The sequence below is a fragment of the Xiphias gladius genome, chromosome 24, assembly GCF_016859285.1.
Source record: "Xiphias gladius isolate SHS-SW01 ecotype Sanya breed wild chromosome 24, ASM1685928v1, whole genome shotgun sequence".
In the NCBI taxonomy this organism is placed as follows: domain Eukaryota; kingdom Metazoa; phylum Chordata; class Actinopteri; order Istiophoriformes; family Xiphiidae; genus Xiphias; species Xiphias gladius.
The window spans coordinates 15,726,352-15,750,917 of NC_053423.1; the positions used below are offsets into that span (position 1 = coordinate 15,726,352).

General features: G+C 40.5%; 1 protein-coding gene, 1 long non-coding RNA gene and 2 other non-coding genes across 4 annotated transcripts; all 4 read left to right on the plus strand.

Moving 5' to 3' along the window:
- Positions 1-249: 249 nt before the first annotated feature.
- On the plus strand, positions 250-4,336 carry LOC120786042. Its single transcript, XR_005706656.1, has 3 exons — positions 250-302; positions 2,708-2,972; positions 4,063-4,336. It is a non-coding gene; the product is annotated as an uncharacterized LOC120786042 (long non-coding RNA).
- Positions 4,337-11,484: 7,148 nt separating this feature from the next.
- On the plus strand, positions 11,485-11,556 carry trnah-gug. The gene has a single exon. It is a non-coding gene; the product is annotated as a tRNA-His (tRNA).
- A 631-nt stretch (positions 11,557-12,187) lies between these two features.
- On the plus strand, positions 12,188-12,259 carry trnah-gug. The gene has a single exon. It is a non-coding gene; the product is annotated as a tRNA-His (tRNA).
- Positions 12,260-14,209: 1,950 nt separating this feature from the next.
- Positions 14,210-24,561, plus strand: clptm1l (CLPTM1 like). Its single transcript, XM_040122361.1, has 18 exons — positions 14,210-14,470; positions 15,226-15,446; positions 15,641-15,735; positions 16,198-16,387; positions 16,616-16,815; positions 17,078-17,156; positions 17,346-17,463; positions 17,629-17,723; positions 18,266-18,350; positions 19,002-19,105; positions 19,656-19,721; positions 20,341-20,391; positions 20,506-20,588; positions 20,795-20,829; positions 20,940-20,995; positions 21,264-21,308; positions 21,711-21,826; positions 21,949-24,561. The coding sequence occupies exons 2-18, from the start codon at positions 15,282-15,284 to the stop codon at positions 22,031-22,033; spliced, it is 1,668 nt and encodes a 555-aa protein (XP_039978295.1). The 5' UTR covers positions 14,210-14,470; positions 15,226-15,281; the 3' UTR covers positions 22,034-24,561.
- Positions 24,562-24,566: the final 5 nt, after the last annotated feature.

A 24,566-nucleotide genomic window follows, 5' to 3' on the forward strand; every position in this document is an offset into this window, starting at 1 on the left:
GAATCTGATAATCTAGACATGTATTGGATCACTGTCCACATGTACAAGTAGTACATGAAAAGTATGTGTGTGTGTGTGTGTGTGTGTGTGTGTGTGTGTGTGCACGCGCTCTGGTTAAATTGAACTGTCATGGCCAGAATGAGCACTTTGATCATTTCATGTTCACAGCAAAGGAGAAGAGAGGAAATAAAAGGAAAGGAGATGGGATGGGATGGGATGGGAGAGGAGAGGAGAGGAGAGGAGAGGAGAGGAGAGGAGAAGAGAAGCAGCCAAAGGAAGGACGAAAGGAGAGAGGAGGACAGGTAAGGAAACCAAAAGGGGGTAGGAAGGAAGGAGGAGATGAGAATAGAGGAAAGAAAATGAAAGGAAAGGAAAGGAAAGGAAAACTTGGGATAGGGGAAATGAAAGCAAAAAGGAGGGAGAGAGAAGCAAAGAAGAGGAAAGGAAAGAGGAAAAGAAACTGAAGGAAAATAAAGGACAGAAGATGAAGGGGAAAAAAGGACATGACAATAGAAAAAAGGAGAGGTAGAGATAAAAAAAATGGCCAGTGAATGGAAAGGAAGGAGAAGAGAAGGGAGAAAATGAGATGAATGGGAGAAGACGAGGAGAGTAAAGAAGCAGAAAGGGAAGGGGAAAGAAAGGAGGGGAAAAGAGGAAAAGAAAGGGAAGGAAGTGAGAATAAGGAGAGAAGAGGAGAATGAAAAGAGAGGAAAAGAAAGAAAAGAAGCGGGAACACAAGGAAAGGAAGGAAGAAGAATTTAGAAGAGTGTAAAGGAAAGCAAAGCAGATTAATAGGAAGGAGGGGAGAGGGGGAGAGTTGAATAAAAAGGAGAGAAGGAAATAGGTATGAAAATGAGAAGAAATGACTAGGGAAAAAAACAAGAGGAAATAGAACAAAAGAAAAAATAAGAAACTGAAGATGAGGGAGAGAAGAAAGAAATGGGGGCAAGGATGAGGAGAATAGACAGAAAGAGGGGATATTGATAGAGGGAACGGATAAGGGATGAAAGCCTTCTTTCACTGAGTGATGAGGATGTACTCACATCACACGCTACTTACCCAGGATTCATAGCGTGAGATGAGTTCCCAGCATCCCTTTCATCTCCACAACACCCAGTAGTGGTCTATCAGAAAAGAGCCTGGGGAGACACTCAGCCACAGACAGTCACACATGGAACAGAAACACACACACACACACTAAGAGACAATTGAATAAAGACACACAGGCATGAATGCTTTTTCTTTTGGTCTCTGCAGACACACAATGAAACACAATCACTCACACAGACTTCCTCCGATACCTGTACAGCTAAACGAAACCTGGTAGCTAAGCTCACACCATCACACAGACTCACACACACACACACATACACTACATGCAAATGGACACAACAATTGGTTGGCTGTCTCACCGTATCCGCGGTGATTACAGAAGCCACTTGTTGCAGTGGCATTTGATCTCTCGGTTGTCATGGTTGCCTGAACAGTGTGTCAGGGGCGTACAAGAGTGGAAAAAGAAAAAAGAAAAAAACAAGTGTGTGTGTGGTGTAAGCTAGCCAGTTAGTTTTTTAGAGTTTAAAGGTTTAACATTTTGGGAAAATCGTAACTTGCTCTCTGGTGGAGAGTTAGTTGATAAAATCAATACACACTCATGTCTGTATGCTAAATATAAGGCTGAAACCAGCAGTCGGTTAGCGTAGTGCAAAGGCTGGAAATGGGGGTAAACAGAGAGCCTGGCTCTGTCCAACAAAATCCACCCACCACTAAAGTTCACTAATAACACTTATATTTCATTTGTTTATTCCATACAGTTGCCAAGCAAACAGCAGGGGCCCCAGGAAGTTACTTCTCCCAGCCCAACCCTGTCTCAAAACTACATTTATATACAACTAGACTGCACCAGCAAATACGTTTTGTAGGGAATTTAATCGCTGGCTGGATTACGTTCAGGGGCAACCTTTCTTTCTAAGGAATGAAGCTCTACATTTATTAACAGCAATGGAATCACCAGGACATGGCTGCGGTGGGTGGCAGGCTTAAAAGGCGCACAACTGTCACACCAGAGCCTGGGTTTGCGTCCGGACCCCCATCTTTGGTTGGGTTTAAGCAACAAAAGCACTTCGCGTTAAGGTTAGGGAAAGATAATGGTTCTGGTACATGGTTTTGGATGTTAATTTGTGAGCTTTAGAGGTGGTGGTAGGTTGTTTTTGTTACCTTTGGACAGAGCCAGGTTATCTCCGTTTCCAGTCTCCTTGCTAAGCCAGGCTAACCAGCTGCTAGCTGTAGCTTCATATTTAATAAACATACATCAGTGTGGTATCAATCCATTCATCTAACTCTCGTCAAGAAAGCGAATAACCATATTTCCCAAAAGGTCAAAGTATCGCTTTAAGAATTAAAGCAGAGCTTGTTTGTTCACTTCTTTCTCTCTTGCTCATTCTCTATCCTAACCATCATCCCTCCATCTTCCTTTGTAGCTAAATACATTAAACAAACGATTTACTGTATATATCACTTATCAAGGGATATACTGTCACATTTGCACAGAAAGCAGAAACCAATTTCCTGTTGTGTTAATTTTCTCTGTTTGAGAGGGTACAGATTTCCCCCGTGTTCATTTCCCAACTGTGTGTATGTGTGTGTGTGTGTGTGTGTGTGTGTGTGTGTGTGTGTGTGTGTGTGTGTGTGTGTGTGTGTGTGTTTACAGATTGTAACTGCACTCATGGCTGCCCCAGCGAGAGAACATCAGATGTCTCTCCATCTCTCCTCCGCCATCTCTCGCTCAGTGCATCTGTCCCTTCGGCCCTCCATCGAGGCCTCCCTCCATGACCCACCCGTCTCTGCATCACCACGGTGACGAGAGCCTCTCCATCCAAATTGACACACGTCGAGATGAACAGATTGGGAGCTGAGGGACAGAAGGGAGGAGGAAAGAGGAAGAGAAAAACTGGGATGAGATGTAGAGAAATAAGGTGAGGAGTAAATGGGTAAAAAGAGAGAAGTGAAGCCAGATTGAGAGTGAGAAAGGAGAAGGGGAGAACAGGAGGAGAGAAGAATAGAAAAACAATTGAAGCTTTACTCGCATACAGACAACATTGTGGAGGCAGTGTGGAAGCCAGCAGTCTGTGAAAGTGTTGAAGTCACATCCCAGTGACGGCTCAGCAGAGCGAAAGCGCAGCATCATTGAAAAACAAAGAAAGGTAGAAAAGGGGAAAAGAAGGAGAATTTCCATTCACCTTTGTTTTAAATGCACATTTTAAAATTGCACAGACAACTTCTTAAAAAAACCCAAAAAAAAACACCCACAGTGAAGGAAAAGTTAACACCAAAGATGAGACATGCAAAAATGTGATGGAAAGTAATTCTTTGGCAGGATTTGGCTCTATTTCTTTTTCTTTTTTTTCTCACAGGTGCAGCATTGATGTTTTGCTGCCACCCACGGTTACATGCCATGTCACTCTAATTTAAAGCTCAAAAAATAAGGCAAGACAACTTTGATTTCTATTAAATGTAGAAATGTGACCACCATCAGATCTCAATTTCCTCTCATCTCTTGTGGACAGTTGATACATTACTTTTCTGTCACACTTGGTCAACTGGCCAGTGCACAAGACATTTACTGGTGAGGAGGAGTAGAGATACAGAGAGAAAGAGGGGAAAAAATGAAGAAAATTATACCTTCCCAGCCTTGATGTGGCAGCACTGGCTGGCACACCTAGCGCAACTCCTGATCACTCAGTATAAGAATTAGAAGCACTTTTGCTCATTCAGTTCTGGAAATATTGTTGTTTACTCTCTGTTTCACAAAGACTTGCAACAATGTAGAAAGCTCCCCTTAAAAGAATATTTGTGTGTGTGTAGTCAATGGATATAACCATATTAGTGGCGGTGCAGAATTCAAAGTCAATGATCTGTTATATTTTTGATGATTAAAATATGCTTTTCTACCTTAGGTTAAAATTTGTGTAAGAAATGTTAACATGGCAGTTTGGTTTAGGCTGTGTGGTATGCTCTAAGTATGCTCTTTAGATTTTAATAAGTATTGATAATTGGTCCCAGCAGAATCTTACCCTGGGAGCAAAGCTGTCATCATCAAGAACACCAAAGATGCCGTGACCGACCGTCTGTACAGCTACGCTCCCATTGTAGGCATCAACCTTTGGGCACTACAAGCATGGGCATGAAGATAAAAAAGAAGAAAAAAAGAAATCCAAAGTCATGGCTATTGTCAAGGTGTTCACCTGGCATAACCTCCTTCCCAACAGATGCTATGTGGATTATTCCTCTGGAGAAGACAAGGGACAACAAGGATGTCTTCCGGGATCCAGTTCTCAAGGCGAGGCAAAAATCCAATTTCATTTGACTTCACAAATGTCGAAAAATGGGGAAAAGATTTTGAGAGGATTTTGAAAATTATTAAATGATTTTGGTTAATATACATTAATAATTAACCATGAAAATAAAACTCACATCATGCTTCATTTCCTCAGCATATTAAACAACCTTCTCAACCTCGGAGTGCCTGTGGACAAAATCGAGGGAGAATTGCTGGAGGAGACTTTACCCTTTGTGTGTGTTTGGGTGTCAGGGGGGTCATGGTCTTTCTTTGATCACTCCTGAGATAGGTAACTGAAAAGTCAGTTACCTATGTCCATCCTCAGCTCTCATCTGCTTTTCTGCTTTCCACTCCTCTCTCTCTGTCTCTCTCTCTCTCTCTCTCTCTGTCTCTGTCTCTGTCTCTCAACTGTGACAGATAATTGACATATTATCAGCCAATGACCTTGTGTCACAGATGAATCCCCAACAATTAAAAATTGTGCCATTTCCTTGTCAGTGCTTCGTAATGGAAAATCATCCACAATCCTAACTAGCAAGCCACACATACGGACACACATCACACACACACACACACACACACACACACATATTCATGCAAACATGCAAACACACACTTGCACAACGACACACAAAAGGTAATTGCATGGAAATAGATTTTCGCCATACAGTAAGCCAAGCATGTCAAATAGCAGCAAGTGGAAAGGCCTATAAGAGCCCATGAAATGATGTACACGGAGAAGTCAGTGTGTGTGTGTGTGTGTGTGTGTGTGTGTGTATACGGTTCACCTTGGAGGACGGCAGAAGGGTATCCAACTAACTTCTCAACTCACTCAATCACAAAAAGACAGAGCGAGGGTGGCTGCAGACCGACAGAGAGAATGAGAAAGATGGAGCTGGACGGAGGGTGACAAAGGGAGAGAAATAGAGACAGAGGATGACACAGAGAGACAGATTGAAAGAGGTTAAAGATTCAGATAGACGGAAAGAAAGTGGAGCTAAGAGGGAGAGATGGGAGAAATTAAGAAGAGTGTGAGAGATTATGGGTGAGTGGCAGTGTGAGAAAGCGTAAACCTCGGTGTGGAATCACTTCATCACTGGGAAAGAATACTAAAGGGAAAGAGAGAAGGGAAGAAAGGAGGAAGGAAGGAAGGAAGGAGTCAGTCCACAAGGGTGGAAGATGGGAAGGAAGGGAGAGAAGGAAAAAAACAAGGAGCAACAGAGAGAAGAAGCAAAAAATGATTTTTATAACAAAATAAACTGAAAAAATATCGGAGCATGGTGATACCAAGACACGCAAGCAGATGGGAAGAAAGGAAGAATGGCATAACATGAGATAAAGGAAAGGAAGGCAGGTAGAAAAGAAAGAAAAGCGGTAAGAGGAGAGGAAGCAAAGAACAAAAAGAAGGATAAAGGAAAGGAAAAAAGGAAATATAACAGGAAGGAAAGACAGAAGGAGGGAAGGCAGGTGGGTAGACCACAAGGGTGGAATATAGGAAGGAAACAGGAGAGGAAGGGATGATTGGAGGGACAAAGAAAGCAAAGAGCAAAAAATAAAAGGGAACAAAGGATAAATGAATAACATAAAGGCATTTTGACCAAAAACTGTTGGAAATATACTGGAAGTTGATGACAACAGGGAAAGGCAGGCAGGTGGGAGGAAAAGAGTGCTGAAGGAAGAGAAGGAAGGGAGGAAGCAAAGAACAAAAAAGGAAGAGATGAAGGATGAAAAGACAGAAACAATACAGGTAAGAAACAAAGGCAGAACATAAGACAGGAGGGCGAAAGCGAGGAGCAAAAAAGGAAGAAACAAGGAAACTGTTGAAAGACTTATATACTATATTGGCTTATGATGACATCAAGGAGGCAGAACAGAAGGGAGGAAGAAAGACGGAAAGCAGAAAAAGATGCAGTCGGGAAAGAAGAAAAGAAGCTAGGGAACAATGAAAACTAAGGAAGGAAGCAGCAAAGATTGATCGATGGACAGAACAAAGGAAGGAACGAATGATTATTTGGTTTGATTATTGGAATTGGAATTGGATTATTGGAATCAATTACAAAGAGGTAGTTGCCCATTCAATGGGCTCAGTCTGATAAACATCTCAAGAGGTTTTAACAAGTCAAATAGAATGAAAGCTCAACAGTACAGTAACCCCAAATACTGTAGTAGGAGTACAGAGACATCAAATTTGTGTTAAATAAATCAAAAAAACAGAAAACATAACACTCAGTTTAAGCTAAATTAAAAGAAACATTAAGATATTGTACTTGACCAAAAAAAAAAAAAAAATGTAACATGTAAATGGGTGTAGTGACCATTTTTAAACTCCTGACACCTTGTAGGCATTACTCTTTCCATCAGTATTGTTCTTTCAATAGTCTTGCGGCTACGTGTGCTGTGCCTATACTGGAACTGCACTCCAGTCCCAGAGAAACCATCGCTGTGTGGCTTCATGGTTAAAGAAACATGTAGGGTTCGCCAGACTGCAGCCCGCCTACAGCGGCAGCGGGTCGCCTTAATAAGAACACTGTCACCACTGACAGCGGAGGTGTGATTGAAAAAAGAGGTATCAATAATGATTTTCAGCCATGGCAGCCGTGCAGACCGCTGGTTCCTGTATATTTATGCAGCACTGCTGGGCATCAAAAGATGCATGAAGAAATGAAAGATTTTTGTGGGGAAACGTGGTTGGAAAACTGTCGTTGTGTCTGATCTATGAGCTCTCACGCAATATATTCCATATTCTGCCAACCTGTTGCCATTGTAGAGAATTTTCAGCTGAAGACAAATTAGCATTTAAATGAGGCAAGTTATTTTCCTTTTACTCATGCTATAAATTACTAGCGCAGTAGCTTTGATTGAGATGAGAGGAGGGAGACTGGTGGCTTTTTTAGTGTTATTGACCCAGAAAAGGTTGAGTGAACACGCTTGCTCTTTTTCAGCACCACCCCTGCATCAAACTCACAAAGTTACACTCACTCAGGACTGAGAGCTGCTGCTCAGTAGCCTACAACCACACCCCCCCCCCCAATGTTTGGCACCGAGCAGCTTGACTGATGCAAGCTGTCTCGCCTAAAGGAACACACCAATGAATTTCAACCTTATCTCTACAGTGTACAATCCACAGAGAGATTCCTTACTGCACCTGTACACTGGGCAGGACTCTGTATCTTGTCAGAAGGCTCTGTTCACCTCCACGAATCCTACACAGGATGATGCGGTCCTTGGCCATTACGCAGCAAGACAGCATTATTTTCTTCACGGTTTAACATTTAATAATCTGGATACCTTGGGAACAAAGTATCATTAAAGATTAAGCCCACATTTGAGGAAAAATAAGGCTGGGATTTTATCCAGGGGATTTACCGTGAGAGGCATGAGCAAGCATCCCTCATGCTCATGATGGTCATTATATAACGCTTCAGCGCCATAATAAGTTTTTAAATCAATCAGCAGTGTGACAACGCTCCCTCTCGTGCACTTCCTGTAACAGTCCTGTCATGAATAAAGCCATGACAAACTACTATGTAACTAAAGCTTGCAGTATGTCTGAATGACAGAGAACTATAACCGTAAAGGACAGGTGAAGCCGGCAGTGCTAGGTATTACATGTCGGAGAAGGGCTAGATGGTGGAGACACATCAGATCTCAGCAATTTAGGGATTACAGAAAATTCCCCGTCATGTTTGGCCTCATTTTATATTGATCATGGATACTCCTCTGACACAGTAATTCTGACATTTCCAACATGCATCTACATGCAGCATAAAGTTGGTGGGTCAACTTAGTTATATGTACCGTACATGTTATTGCTTCATAAATAACTGAATGTACCAACAAATAAAGGACCCATGAGAGGGATGCGATCAATTTTTGACATTGCAACACACACCTACATACAGATGGAATGTGTTTGGAACCAGTCTAATGCAATACACCAAGCAGTCTTTTGTTTTTGTTTTTTCATATGAATGTCACTGCACCTGAAATACCTACAGCCACAGGGTCAGTGCTTCCCTGTCGCTGTGACTAACCTTTGCTCCACCACCGAAGCTTCAATTCAGGTTCTGCAGAAGTCTGGCGCATACGAAGCCTTTGTTGTGTTGTGCCACACACGTACCAACTTATAACCTCACAGCTGCTGGCTGGAGCTTAAGAACAATGGCCCCAGTTTTCCTTGTCATGTCTGTTGCACCTTTAACTTTGCTGTTATTTAATTTCTCAGCGTTTGCTTCTATGTCTGTTGCTGTGCTTAGCACAGAAAATTGTATAAACTCTTCCTCGCAACAGACTGAAAATGCACACTGTGTTGTATATTTATGACATATCCAATTTCATTTTGGTTTTGTTCATTTCAAATGTTACATATTGCAGCTCTAAATCCAATCGTGTTAAAAGGGAGGTTTAAATTCAGTAAGTACAGCAACACCTGCCCGCTCCCATCTTTTTGTGGACCTTATCGATTCCCTTTATTGGGATGAAATAACTGAATATTATCTGTATCTGGCTGCAAAGGTTTGATTGAGAAAAAAAGTATAGAGAGGCAATATACTCTATTTCTGGAACTATATACTGTATCTGTGAAAAGGCGGTTTATTAGAAAGAAGTGAGCAAGTCAACAGGGCTCTCCCAGTTGGAGAGCATAAGGTGTCTGGTGTACGCCAAGACTGTCAATTGGACAGGGACACATTCCTTCTATCTCGGAGGTCATTTGGAAATAGAGTGCTGAGTAGCCTTCTCTCTGCCCCTGACTGGAAGGCTGACTTTTTCTCTCTCTCAATTTCACTGCTCTGTGCCCCTGACTGTGAGAGTCCATAAAGAGTGATGGATGTTGATGGCGACACATGGAATGGTGATTATGGATCATCGCAGAGTATCGACGAAGGACAGAGACGGACAGACAGACGGAAAACTGAGAAAGAGCGAGACGACTGCGGGCTCAGAATGGTTAATGCAGAGCGGAAGCCGTCTGATTTCTGAAGATGGAGCTGTTGCGCCACTGAGTGGTGAAATGTAGAAATGAGATTTAAAAGTACAATATTTTTTCTCTGACATTTAGTGGAGTAGAAGTATAATTTTGCAGAAAAAAAGGAAATTGAATGTAATTACAGTGCTTGAGTAAATTTACTTTTTCGACGACTGGATTAAAAAACATAGATCAAAGACAAGCATTAGAGCAAAAAGTGACATTAACAGATGACTTCATGAATTAAAGTAAGAAGAGAGGTGATTTAATGTTACGCTGAATCTGCTGGCGTATAATTCCCCGACTGGGTGTTTCAGAGCTGGGATGCTCTGAGAACAAAAAAGTCCGGTTCAGTCTCAAACCAGGGACTGAGGAAGAGTCAGACGACCCTGCCTGAGGAGCACTGCCAGCTCTCTGGATCACAGGGGAGCAGGAATCCTGCAATTTAGCTAATGTAAGTGACTCATGTTTCCTGAGGGAAGGGAAGTACATCACCGGTATGGGTGATGGTATGGGATAGGCTGAAGCCTATTAATCACTTCTGTCAAGTAAACGGACGTGGAATGCTTCAGGAGAAAGTTCTGCCCTTCTCTTGGTCATATATTTAAAATGGGGCCGTTTTTTTCTTTACATTTCTCTCTTCTGCACTGTTCTGGACATACTGTTCTGCCCAGAGGTTCAGAAACACAGATTGAGTATTTCATTACTTAGGGTAGCTTGACTTCAATGCAGACCCCTCTTCCTCATGCAGTCTTTGTGGTTAGGGTTTCGATCATTCTAACAATGGATCAAATGATCAAAATAAAGCTCAAAACTCACAAAACGCCAAATATTAGACGATATAATAAGAGATATTTAGAAGTATTCACTATTCAAAGTATCAGCTAAAAAATTTCCTCTTTTACTGATATATTTTTGTATGTGACATTATTAGATTGTTAATGTGGACAGTAAAGATCCTAAGTATAACTTAGTAGTGATGCATCAATGTATAAGCAGCTGGTTGAGGTGGAGCTAGTTTAATCGTCTTTATATACAGTTCAATCCAGTGGAAAAACAAAGTTCTTCTACACAAATCTGTATAAATTCTTTAGACTTTGGGCTGAAACTTTGCTTAAGTGTGATATATTGCATAATCTTACATTTTTGGGCCTTAAACAGTTATATACAATGTCAAACTGCTAATAAAGCAAAGCAAAGACATCAAAAACATGACAAGGGGCCCCGACTAGACTGTGCTTTTTTATAATGGGTAAAAAGCTAAAAATAAGCCAATGTAGTGTATTTTACAAGTTCATTGCGGGTTTTTAATGTAAGATCTAACTAGTAATTAGTAGTTATATCTGTAAAAGAAATGCATCAGAGTAAAAAGTGTAATCATTCTCTTGGGAATTAGGTACAACTACCTCAAAATTGCAATTAAGTGTAGTAATTAAGAAAATGCACTTAGATTAGTTGCTTTTCACCACTGCAAATGGAATTAATAAATCCTAGGTTCAGGATGAGGACCTTTGATATATTAATTAATAGCCACGAGTGTGGCTGGTATTGTTTTCACCCTGTGAGCCTGTGTGTGTGTGTGTGTGTGTGTGTGTGTGTGTGTGTGTGTGTGTGTGTGTGTGTGTGTCTGTCTGCGTGTCTATGGACAGATTATGACTCTCACTCTCTCTTTTACACACAACCTCTGCAAAATTCTGACTTGTGAAATATGTAATCCTCCATTAGTGTTTGCTGGGAAACACCCAGGTGGACAATAACAGCGTGGGAGGCTGGAGAGTGTGCAGCATGTGTCCTGGCCTCGGTGTAGGAGGCACAGTCAAGACAGAACGGTCTTAAGCAACCCCAACTGGCAACGCTTGGATTAACAGTATAATTATCTCTAAAGTACTGTGAATGAGTCATTATACAGCAATGACAACCACCACCTGAATTCTTTGCATGGCTGTGTAAGACTATGCTCATAGATGCTAATCTAATATGAGCCTGCGCTCCATAAAAATATTGTATATAACCTTTTTTTAATATTCACATACAATATTTCTTGGAATCATCTCAGTTTTTCAGGACAACAAACATCAAACACAAAAACCTGTCCTCCCCTTGTATCGAAGCTAAAGTATATGCACCTGATTCGCTTGGGTCTGTTTATGTACACGCTCACGACCGCCGAGCTCGGTGGCCAGCCGTGATCGTATAGTGGTTAGTACTCTGCGTTGTGGCCGCAGCAACCCCGGTTCGAATCCGGGTCACGGCAGCCTCCCCCCTCCTTCCTTTTTGACAGAGAGACGTGCGCCCTACAAAGACAAACGGTGACAAAAAATGTTGTCCTGGCAATCGCCATCGGGCTGTCCCTGCTTCAAAGAAAGGAGATGGCGGGGAGAGGGGTAGGTCCCACTCCCGGATGGAAAAACACGGGGCTTAGGTTCAAGTCCGTATTTATTTACTTGGTTTTTCTATCACAGCAACACGGGAGCAGAACACGCGTGAAAAAACATGCATTTTGCACCTGTTGTTCACTGCAAGTTAAACATACGAATATCATACATGTCGTCACCAGACACGGAAAACACAAACGTTAAAAACAGTAAACTCAGTAAAAACGGCGAGAACAGAGAAGAAAGAAGTACAAAGAAATAAGACCTAATAATAATACCAGGCGTTCATGGGGGGAAAACGAGCTATGAGTAAAGCAGTTTTGTGCATGTCTTATATGTATTATACGCAAGATAACTGAGTAAAAGAATCTATTTCTTACAAGAAGTTATGGATATTTGGCGGGCGCCCCAAAGTCCAAGTCAAAAACAAGGACATCACGTTAAGCTCGAATTCTCGATCCTCTAAAGGATGATACTGTCGCAGGGTGTTTCTAGCAGGCAGGGTGGCGAGCCGTGATCGTATAGTGGTTAGTACTCTGCGTTGTGGCCGCAGCAACCCCGGTTCGAATCCGGGTCACGGCAGCCCGTTTTAACCGGGACATAAACGCGCAGTCCCCCGAATGACCTGCGTGATACCGACACCTCTGTGCAACGGGAAGCCTCATTAGCGAAACGGATAGATACTTATGTTCTCACGACCTGGTTCAAAGGAACGACGAGGAGGGGAGGACGGAAGATTCGTTTTTAACAAAACATGAATTACCTAAAGGCAATGTGAATATGTAAATCAGTAACATCACTGGTGTATTGAGTGCATGAATGAGTGGGAGGGGAACGAACAAAGGAAATGGACGCAAGACAAAACCTAACCCCATATGAGGGAGTGCGAGAGTGACTGAATCCACCAGCTTATATAGCTGATGAGCAGCCAGCACAGGTGTCAGTCATCGCACGGATGCACTTCCTGCTTCAACCCCAGAAAAGGAAAATAGAACCTCCGGCAAAGGTCAGCCCAAACAGGAAGTGAAGAGGGTCGTCACAATGTCACCCAAAAACTCAACGGCATCGGCGTTTGTTGTATTAACTGATTGATTAGACTGAACTGGCAATTGCTCAATTAATCCATTCATTCAACCTTTTTTTTTTATACAGAGTGGTCCAATGAGAATAGTTTCACTGTCTTTTGCACGGACGCCCTGTGTGCACAGGACAATAGGAACCAAATTTCACAAAGCAGAAACACATATTTTTAGACAAACATTCACTTATTCACTCACAACTTATAAACTGCAGCTAAGAGATAGGAATAAATGGTAAACGGATAAGAAGTATAATTACAACATTAAAAAAAAACATTTAAACCCATCAAAAATGGAATCAAGCCCAATCAACATTAAACTTATGAACCACAAATAAGAGAGAGGATAAAATAGTTAATGGATAAGCGCTGGGATTGAACCAAGACATACATTCGAACAGAAAATGGGATCAGAAAGTGAAGTTAACCTTGGGATCTACACTTCACTCAGATGTGTCCATAACAGATACAGGTGCAGTCAGTGGAGGACTCAACTAAAAAATTAAATCTGCCAAAGAAATCATTTGATCCATTTTCACACCCCGACTGCAATTTATTCCATCTGTGAGGAGCAAAAGCATCTAAAGGTCTTCTTGCCAATCTCTATTCTAAATTTGGGGCTCCATAAATGGGTTTATCACATATTTGTCAGAAATTTTCTCTACTAAAGTATCAGCTATGTCAGGTTCTCCATCCTCCATCTTGTGGCCTTGATCTTGTAGAGGGCCTCTGTGTCAAAATCTAGTTTTAAGACCTTAACTATTTTAGTTTATATTTGGTCATTTGTTTTAAAGTTTTGCTCATCATATTGTTTTACTTTTTTCTGTGTGTCAAGTTACTAACGCACAAATATCTTGCTAATGTAGTATTGTTCCATCATAGGAGAACTATAAGGCTGCAACCAACAATTATCTTTGGTTTGAATATCACTTTCTTTAATAACTGAGTGTATAAAATGTCAGAAAATAGCAGGAAAAATGCCCAACATTATTCCCTGAAATCCAAGAGAACATATTCTGATTTGTTGTTTTATTTGACCAACAGTCAAAACCTCAATATGTGGAGTTTACTATAGTACAAAACTGGCAACCTAGTAAATCTTCACATTTGCAAAGCAGGTACCGGTGTATATTTGGTTTAAGAATAACTCAAAATTGATCTTTCATTTACTGTCAATCAACTGATTAAACTGATCATTTCTGCTGTGGAGTAGCCGAGAGGTTCGTTTCCTGGCTGCCAGGGGAAAAAAATGATGAGGTTTCCGTGGACAGCTGGGGTTAATAGGGTCCCAGCGACACATTATCGCCCCGGGTCCCAGGTGGAGGGTAATCCCGTCCGTGTGTTTTTAGCCTGTCATTCCAACTTAAAAACAAATGCAGGTGTTCAAATGCGGTCTATGGCCCAACGTCTCGGTGACGTGGGGGTCTCGCGTTGCTGCTCCTCAAACTCCCGTCCGGAAAAACCAACCAGGAAGCGAATGGCGGAAATATAGATCCACCTCACGCTTTCAGGCTCACAATACTTGGCCAGACCTGTGTTGTTTTTTTTTTTTCCTGAATGGAGAGGCCAGAGGTGTAGGCAGCAGAGGTTTTCAGCCAAAAGCAGTGGGCTGTGTTGAAGAAACGATGTCGTCGCATTTAACTACTTGGAAGTGAACGGCGACGGCTAGCCACCAACCAGGTCCTGTGACTGACAGCCCGCAGGATTTAACAGCGGTATGTTTACCGTTTAAGTCTCAATTCTACTTCTACTATACGCCGCAACATATGATAGAAAATAAGTATAAAAAACTCTGACAATACTGGCGCTATGTTAGATGGGTTGAAGACAGCAGATTTCAAAAAACATCAGCAAACAAATCCTTTGATCGAAAACCCGAGAGTAGCAACCATATGGACAACTTGACAGCAAGTGTCTCTCATCTTAAGTAACTTAAACGGCTTCAATTTGTCTCTAGCCTCGTTGCAATCAGTCAAATGGTGGTCAGTCATCACCGGCATCAAATAACTGGTGGTTGTTTACTGTAACCTCGGGCAAATGAATAAATATGTGGTAGATAAGCCTGACAGCTGTCAAAGTGTTCACATAACAGCTGCAAAAATCTATGTGAATGTAATGTTTTTGTCAATGTCAGGCCTATGACTAGATGTGAGCCCCTGCTGCTAGTTCATCTTTGGCTTTTAGCCAGTATAGTATAACGATGAAAAAAACCAGAGGAGCACTTTCTGGCAAATGTTCTTTAACAGCCGTATCCTCTGATTACTGAAAGACTTGGCAAAAAAATGGTTTCTTTGACACAGAAAAGAGATAAAATACATTATACTAGATGCACTAACCGGCCAAAAGTTTTCTGACACGCTTTTCACGTTTAAGTATTTTTCTCAGGCATGACAAAGCCACGGCTAGTAAACTGACTTTGCCATGTAAACATCATACTACACACTAATCATCTAGGACTCCTCACTCGCAGACATATGGCCCTGCTCCTCAGCTAGCCGAGGGAGACGACAACACAAGGCAAGCATCATGTTTCTGAAAACATCGTTCACCACCCTGATCGTGGGGGTGTTTGTAGTGTACGTGCTACACACCTGCTGGGTGATGTATGGGATAGTGTACACCAAGCCCTGCGAAAGCCCCAAAGGTGACAACTGCATCACGCCGTTCCTGGCAGGGAAACCGAAACTACAGGTCAGTAATGTGGATGGGTGGATAGTCTCACTGATTGATCAGTTTCAGTTCCAGCTTGTCTTCTGTTCAGCTGTCTGTGTGGGGAGTTTGGTTCGAGAGGTAGTGGGTTGGAACAGTGCCACTTTAAATAATAATCTGAAAAGTTTAAATAATAATGTCATAATATCTGTAATGTCTCTTACTGTGTTTACTAGTTGAGTATCTACACTGCACTGCGGCCCAATGCAGAGGGAGGGCATACCCTGATCCACAAAGAGGAGAACTTTGATGTCAACAGCAAGTTTGAGAGGTCGGTAGGACTCACCAGTTTTAGTGACATTGGGAAAATGAATAATTCCCGTCCTCAGATCTGATTGGTTAAGTAAAAATCTAAGTGTCATACAGCGGTGTTGCCTAAATTCATTATAAGGACATTTTATCCAAGAACTCCCAACAAAATGGAGTGTAAAAAACCTGCAGATCAATTTTTCAGGTTTTTTAAAGACACAACACATAACACTACCATGGGGTTTATTTCAAACGACACGAGTGTAATGCCTGCATTAGCATACATAAGACATTCTGACATACAGTATATCCATATCAAAAAATCTTATGATTATGCTATTGTTTCAACCATATCACGCAGGCCTTTATAGCAGCTGTCCATCAAAGTAAGTCCATTGTAGACTAGATTATGTCATTGTGTTTTAAACATATGAATTTGGATACACACTCACTTTATCTTCTTTCCTATATCTCTTTCCCCCAGGATAGTCAACGTCTCCCTCCCTAAGAAGACCCGTAACAATGGAACTTTATATGCACTAATATTTGTCCATCAAGCTGGCATCACTCCTTGGCAGGATCCACGGCAGGTCCACTTGGTGGCTCAGCTCACCACATACATGGTCCCTAAACCACCTGAAATCTCTTTGATATCCAGAGAGGATCAAACACAGGTATGAGTTAACGGTGATCAGGTTGTCTGAGTAAGCACGTGGCTGTCGGAGGAGCTCAGGCCCACTTTATCAGTCTGACAGATACTGTACACCCGCAAACACTTTCTTCGACATAGTTTGTGATTGCTGTTGTTTTCTTCATTTTTTTTTTTTTTTTTTAATTAATTACAAATCTGGCCTCGTTTTAAGAGTAAACTTTTGTCTTTATGTATTTTCTACATGATGCAGGGTCAGAGAGAAGAAGCCCAGCAGAGGAAACGCAGTGATGGTAACCCTGCAGCAGGGGGTGGAGCTGGTAGTGGAGCCGCTTCCACGTCAGATCACCCAGTTTCCCACTGGCGTTCCCGCCTGACATTCAACATTGTCAGCGACCACTTCCTGTTTGACAAAGAATACCTGCCAAGTGATGTCCACAGATACCTCAGAGCGTAAGATAATAAATAAACAAGCCCCCACACACACACACACAATGCCCTCTAAGAATGAAAAAGCATTTGTCTGGGCTTGTTTTAGAAACTACTGTGAATGTGAAATACCGTGCATCCTCGTAGATTTAGTCTTTAAGCAGAAGAATACAGTTTTCCATGTCAGTTTGAATGAGGGGGTTTTGCTGGGGTTTTGGTTATACTAACAATGGATTACACAGACTACAAAATGCATCGGAGGATCTTTTATTTTTCCGTGTTTCAGATTCCAAAATGGTAAAAAGATGGTGTATCTACCTCTGCTGTTTGTTGATGAGCTCAGCAACCGGGTCAAGGACCTCGTGGTAAGTTTTCAATTGAAAAAAATATTATGCATCACACTGCAACTGACTGACTGGTAGGTTCCCCAAGGCAGATTTTAAATTCACTATTTTTGTCATTTAATTTTAATTTTGTCGAACTTTATTAGGGTAAAATGCAAAAAACTTATACTATAACCCTAATTTGTTTTCACTGTTTTTTTGTGTGTGTAGGAGATCAACAGTACCTCCAAGGAGCTCCCTCTGACCATCTCTTATGACTCCATCTCTCTGGGGAGACTACGCTTCTGGATCCACATGCAAGATGCTGTTTACTCTCTGCAGCAGTTTGGTATGTTGCTCTCTCTGTCTCTCTGTCTCTCTGTCTCTCTCTCTCACACACACAAACACACAGAAAAACACACTCACACACACACACACACACACAGTTCGGTTGAGGTGCTTTGCTCTCTTAATACCATGAATTTTTGTCTGTCCATGTCCCTGTATGTTGCAGGTTTCACAGAGAAGGATGCTGATGAGATTAAAGGGATCTTTGTGGATACCAACCTCTATTTCCTGGCTCTGACCTTCTTTGTAGCCGCCTTCCATGTAAGTCTGACTACAAAGCTCGATACCACATTACAGAGCCACATTACACTAGGAATTAATAAAACAGAACATCGCTCAGACACTTGGCATAATGCTGAATTTTTAGTGTTGCACAATTTTCCAATTTGCTAGACTGCAGCCAATGTATTGGTGTTTATCATTTATGATTGCAACTTGATTTCTTGACACAATAGCATGTGAATACATTCCTGATTAGACGTATTGGATTCTCTTGAAGTGGAACTCTCCTACCAGCACATAAAATCAGTATGACAGGCTAAACAATAAAGGTTCCTATAACCCTAAATTCTAAAGTTGCATAACCACCAATTACTGTATCATCAGTTATTCATGCAAGTCTGATTTTAAGCAATTAGTCAACATATTGTATGCTTTAGGAAACGTGTTTGTAAACAGCAAACTTTTACCCACTCCTCACTTTCATCACTAACATAAGCATAAAAACACATTTGAAATGTACGTATTGACACTTCAACAATTAAAAGAAAGGGAAACGCATGACCTGTCTATTGCTTTTTCAGCTTCTCTTTGACTTCCTGGCCTTCAAGAACGACATCAGCTTCTGGAAGCAAAAGAAGAGCATGGTGGGAATGTCGAGCAAAGCAGGTAGGTAACTTTGTTCTGACCGACCTGCCAGTGAGCCATTAAAACAATGAAAAACAGAATATTGGTAAGGGAACAAATGCTAAACCGATTTCAAAATAAAGAGTAAATTACAATACAGTGTGTAACTGTCAGTCTGTAATAAACCTTTACAAAAATGTGTAAAAACAAGTGAATCTACAAGAAACCAGCCATCGTGTGTGTGTTACTGTATAATCTGACTCTGTGAATTGGGACGGATGGGTGGCCAGATGTTGCATTCTGCATCCTTCTACTCACCTTGACAGTCTCAGCTGCATTAAAACCAGCAGCAGAGTAAGGGATGCTCTTGCATGTTTGCTGACAGCTAATGGCAAGAATTAGCCATCTGAAAAATGTTGTGAAGCAATAATTTTTTGTCGCAGCACTATATGTAAGAGCACTTTGTGAGGTCTGTCCTTTGTGATTCTGAGTAGTTTTTCTGAACAGTTTTGTGCTGGAACTGTGTAAATCCACAGGCCTGGCTTTGTGAGACACTTCATTTATGGATTTTGATTGTATCATCTGATGTGTTATCCATAGAAAATCTACACTAAATGATTGATCAGCAGTGTTTCACTAACTTGGACAAAGCCATCACAGTATAAAATGTTGTGTTTGTGCTCTTTCTTTCAGTGCTGTGGCGATGTTTCAGCACCATAGTGATTTTCCTGTATTTGTTTGACGAGCAGACCAGCCTGCTTGTGCTCATACCTGCTGGGATTGGCTCTATCATTGAAGTAAGTATACATGTACTGGTATACTGGACACACACACACATAAATCCTATGTACATTCATAACTATACAGAGAAAGTTACATGAATTAAACTTCAATATGAAATGCACGTGTAATTTCTCTGAAAAGGAAATTTATTTTTAGGATGGAATTCATTTATCTTTCGTAGTTTTAGATTTACATCATGACAAAGTCAACAACTGCATTATTTTGACATCATGGACTTTACATGACATTACTTGTAGCTTCAGGCTTAACCATAATAAAGTCTAATGTTTTGTGGATTTAGGGCTATCTTTGAATAAACTCTTTTTTCTGTACGTGCCACCTAAAATAATATTTAATATATGTCAAATTACTGGAAAGCTCAATTAGTTAAAAGCCTCCCTGAATGAGGGGAATGAGCTACATTTCTCACTGATTTAAAAAAAAAAAAAAAAAAAAGCAGGTTTAACAAAGGAAGTATTAATGGAGTTTAAAAGAATCAATTGTATGATTCTCTTTGATTAATGTGTGATATTTTATATTTTGGAATTGTTTTATTTTTTGCAGGTATGGAAAGTGAAGAAGGCCTTTAAGATTCAGGTTTTCTGGAAAGGAGGCAAACCAACTTTCCTGGTGTGTGTGTGTGTGTGTGTGTGTGTGTGTGTGTGTGTGTGTGTGTGTTTGTTTGTGTGTGTGTGTGTGTGTGTGTGTGTGTGTGTGTGTGTGTGTGTGTGTGTGTGTTTGCGTGCGTGTGTTTGTTGTAACTGATTCGATTATCTGCCATGTATTGAAACCACTCTGTATAAATCACATCCAGCCTATGTAGGATGCCCCACAGATTTTTACTGTTCCTCAATGGTAAATTAATTTTTATGGCGACCATCAGAACTACACTGCTTCGTTATCACTAGATTTTTGTTCATTTTCTCTGCCTGCTGCTCTATTAAAGCTTTCGACTGAATTACTGCAGACTAAAGTAAAAGCAGAAATCAGATACAGGAGCTACAGTCATGATAAACAAATAAATGAAACGTATATTTTGATGCAGTACCATTGGCGGGATACATCAGAGTAATTGGCCTTGTTATGAGTTTAAGTGGAAAATGCTACAATGCACAGTTCTAATGAACAAATAAATGTTTAATTGCCTCTGACCTTTTTTCAGATCTACTGACTTCACATTTTGTGCATACTCAAAAAAATGTATGAAAACATGCTAAAAGTATTTCTGTGCTTCTTTTCTGTGGAACAGTTTGGGAAATTAGATGAATCAGAGAGGAGAACAGAAGAGTACGATACCCTGGTATGACACAATCGGCTCACACATACAAAGACAATGAACCATACTTTCTACCAAGACTAATCGTGTCATACAGGCACATTAACTAATCATCACATGCCTTGTGTTTCTCTGCAGGCCATGAAGTATCTGTCATACCTCCTGTACCCACTGTGTATTGGAGGGGCTGTTTATGCTCTTATATTCCTACGATATAAGAGGTAGGGGTGTGTGTGTGTGTGTGTGTGTGTGTGTGTGTGTGTGTGTGTGTGTGTGTGTGTGTGTGTGTGTGTGTGTGTGTGTGTGTGTGCGCGCACAACAAGCACAATCCACTACACAGTTACTGCTCATGTGGTAAATATGCCAAGTGTCTTCCAGTCATTACCTGCCTTATTTGTCTGTCTCTCTCTCTCTCTCCCTGTCATAGTTGGTACTCTTGGTTGATCAACAGTTTAGTGAATGGTAAGCTAAAATCTAAATAATTTACCTAATTCATTAATGACTTTTTCTGTTGCTCTCCGTTATTGGATTATAAAGAAAAGGCTAATCAACATGTTTTGTAACCTTTATAGGTGTATATGCCTTTGGCTTCCTCTTCATGCTTCCTCAGCTGTTTGTCAACTATAAGGTCAGTGAATGACAGATACTGTATTAGGTTTCATACTGTTTTAAAAAGGTATAAAGGAGAAAATAAATGCATCTTAAAGACAGAGTCACATCTGATTTCTGAGGCAGGCAAAATGGTGACATTGCCAAAAAATGCTAATGCTGGAAAAATACTGATTTTCCTTGTAATTCTTAGTAACACAACAAAACCACTAAAGCACCATCTTCAATGTGATTTTCGTCATTAAAACACTAAACTACCTTATTTTTCTCTGTTCCTTTTTGAACAGCTGAAATCTGTGGCCCACCTGCCCTGGAAGGCCTTTATGTACAAGGTGAGAACAAACATTTAGATTGTCAGCTATCCAGTTAAAGGACTGCTGAATATGTTTTGACCAGTGGCTCGTGGTCTGGATTGGAGAGCTGCTGTTATATTGTTGACTGATCAGACACCAGATTTTCATCTTTTTTTAATGTGTTTTGTCACAGGTGATTGATTAACACAGATCACCTATTTACTTAATGTAAACTGATGATTACTAGAGTTTTTATTTAATAAAGAGGGTTTCACGTCACATTACTTTTTAGCAGTAATATTCTTTTCAGTTTTTAGAAATGTGATATAATTGGGGTAAGAATGATTGAATATACCTACCAGTGATGAATGAAGGATGAATTTGTTTTTTTGTTTTCTTTTTTGCTGAGAATATTAATTGATATTAATTTATCATCTCCAGGCTTTCAATACCTTCATCGATGATGTGTTTGCTTTCATCATCACCATGCCAACATCTCACAGACTGGCTTGTTTCAGAGATGACGTCGTGTTTCTCATTTACCTCTACCAGAGATGGTACATGGACACACACACACACACACACACACACACAACACTCATACTCATTTCAAAAGTCGCCAGCAAAATATACCCAACAATTTTTGAGTCTAAATCTCTGCTTCTGTCTACCTCCCCAGGCTGTACCCAGTGGATAAGACAAGAGTAAATGAATATGGGGTTTCTTATGACGAAAAACCGAAAGGAAAGACACACAAAGACTAGAGAGGAAAGACAGGATATTGGCTTCCATGATCGGGTACCTGCTGGTTTTGTCGTCTGTCCACTGGTCTCCACCGATCTCATCTGGTATCAACTGAGCCGGTTTAATGGTCCAGGTACAACTGGGTAAAATGTTGGGCAGTTAGTTGTAAATGGGCCAGTTGCATCAACATGCTTGTGGTTTGGGACTTTTTCAACCCATCCCATAGTGCGAAGCGTTCAAAGGAAAGGTCAACTTCTGCTTATCTGGCTTTTGCAGTCTTGAAGGAGTTTTTTTTGTTCTGTTTTTTTTTTGTTTTGCAGTGTGTGATGGGACAGGAGGATCAATAAGCTCTATCTAAAACTGTTTTTCAACTGACGCAACAACAAAGAAAACATGTGTTTGTGCTTGCTGTAAATGGCCAGCACCCTGCTCAAGACCTGAGTCTGCAACAGGTCAGACACTGCTTAGTTCAGTTGGTCAACTGATATGAAATAGTACACTGATTACTATAGTAGCTATACTATTGTAGATATTGGTGGCAACTTTGAGCCTTCTCAGCCATAAATTCTGCTCTTCCCTTTTTTCCAGACATCATGTCAGTCCACAACACCAGTCACATTTCTTTTCTGTTGTAATGAGTCCATCCTGTTAATATCACTGATGGTCTGGTTTGCAGCTTTGGGTCTCTGCAGATACTGATTTGGTTATGTGAAGCTGCAGGAGTAAAAATATGATTTATGACACTGGTTGCGACTCCCATTTTAAGCTGAAACTGCCTCTTGAGAGCCACTGAAAATATTGTATTTTCAAAACTTTAATTGCCATGTCAAAAAAGGGACTTTTATAATTTCAAACATTTGTTTAAAAACGTTGTTTTCCATTTAACTGACAGTGTACATTTTAAGAAGAGCTTGGTTCGGACTGCTTTGAGGAACCGGTACTTAAATACATACAATATATCTAGGAGTTGTAAAACAAGAGCTGCTTGGCTCATCTGAGAAGCTTCATTCATCAAGACTACAAAATCCAGCTGCTCGTTTTACACCTCGCCAGAATGACTGAAAAGCTAGCTTTCATGTCAACTCAAGATAGGTGTGACTACGAAGAGCTAAAAATACTATGCTTTGACAAATATAGCACTGTATCCATTAAATTTGGGTTTAATTACCTTAAACATCGGACTATAGCTAAGATGGCTTCCCTATTTGTTTGGTTTTTCAGGTACTTCCATATTATTATTCCATTGGCGCCAAGTCTGATACATCAGAACTCTCAGAAAAATCAGTTTCCCAGTCATAACTATGTCTTGGATGTTGAAGTGAACGAGTTGGAAACTGGTAACTACGGTAACTCCAATATAACATGAAAGTGGCATTAGGCAAAGGTGGGCCGTACTAAAACATAAAGGGATGTACTGGAAGTTCAGTTAATATTCCTGATGCAAAATTTGAGTGCTTTTCTAGAAATTATAAGAAATTATGCTAATTATGTTTAAATACTGCTCATTGAAAAAGGCTGTTAACAATTTGCTTCTTAGAAAGCATCAATGTGTAGAAATTTAAGAATTTTTATTCCAAAGTATCATGTAGACAAAGTTATCATATGTTAACCGTGGAATAAATTCCAGAATGACAGACCCTGTTTAACCTACTTTTTAAAGTGAGAATATGTATATATATATGCTTAAAAATGACTGAGGCAGGAATCAAGGGAAAAGACACTTAAAAAGTAACAAAAAAACTGTCAAAATTTTCAAATACATCACTTTAATTGTAAGATTTTCACTAATGTACTTTCCACCTATGCACATAAGATAGCTGCAGTAAAAGCAGAGTAGAAGATTCCAATTTGTTGTCATGGTGACGGGGATGAATTGCCTGATCATTCTGGAATCTTGAGCTGCATTAGAAGCAGAGTAGAAGATTCTGATTTGTTGCCATGGAGACAGTTTGCCTGAACATTCCAGAATCTGTTGAACTGAACTGTCTGTGTCTCTTGCTTTTGTCCATATGTTAAATGATACTGACTTTTATTACACTGTAACACAGGAGGGTACCACTGAAAGCCATACTGTCCTTTACATCCATTCCAGTTTTGTAGTTTTACCTGCTCGAGTATTTTTTATGCATCAGGGCCAAGAAAATCTGTTAGTGCCAAATGTGAAAATGATTCTTTGAACTGTTGGTGAGCTTTGTATGTTCACCATAAATTGTCCATCCGATGTTTTTAAATAGACAGTGACATTGCGGGGGAAACAGTAATTGGTAAAACTTGTGGAAAGTATTACTACATCTGGATTTATAGTCATATTTTCATTTTTCTGCCATAGTTCGAATGTTATGGGTTTTTCTTGTTTGTTTGTTTTTTTGTAATAGACAGCTTACTCTGTGTTCAGATATCAGGATGTGTTAGGTCTGTGCACAGAAATCCAGCACACATTTTCTTTTCCTGTGTAGATGTGAGAGGTGTACCAGAAATTTGCCTTGAAATGGTTTTACTTATTGTAATTGTTGAGTTTTGGATTGAGATGAAATAAAGATGACTGACTAAAAG

Excerpts from the sequence above, each read along its gene's own strand:
- clptm1l (XM_040122361.1), top strand. The coding sequence starts at position 15,282 with ATGTTTCTGAAAACATCGTTCACCACCCTGATCGTGGGGGTGTTTGTA. Across the intron at positions 17,157-17,345 it reads ACCGGGTCAAGGACCTCGTG|GAGATCAACAGTACCTCCAA; the intron begins GTAAGTTTTCAA and ends TTGTGTGTGTAG. Across the intron at positions 21,309-21,710 it reads GGAAGGCCTTTATGTACAAG|GCTTTCAATACCTTCATCGA; the intron begins GTGAGAACAAAC and ends TATCATCTCCAG.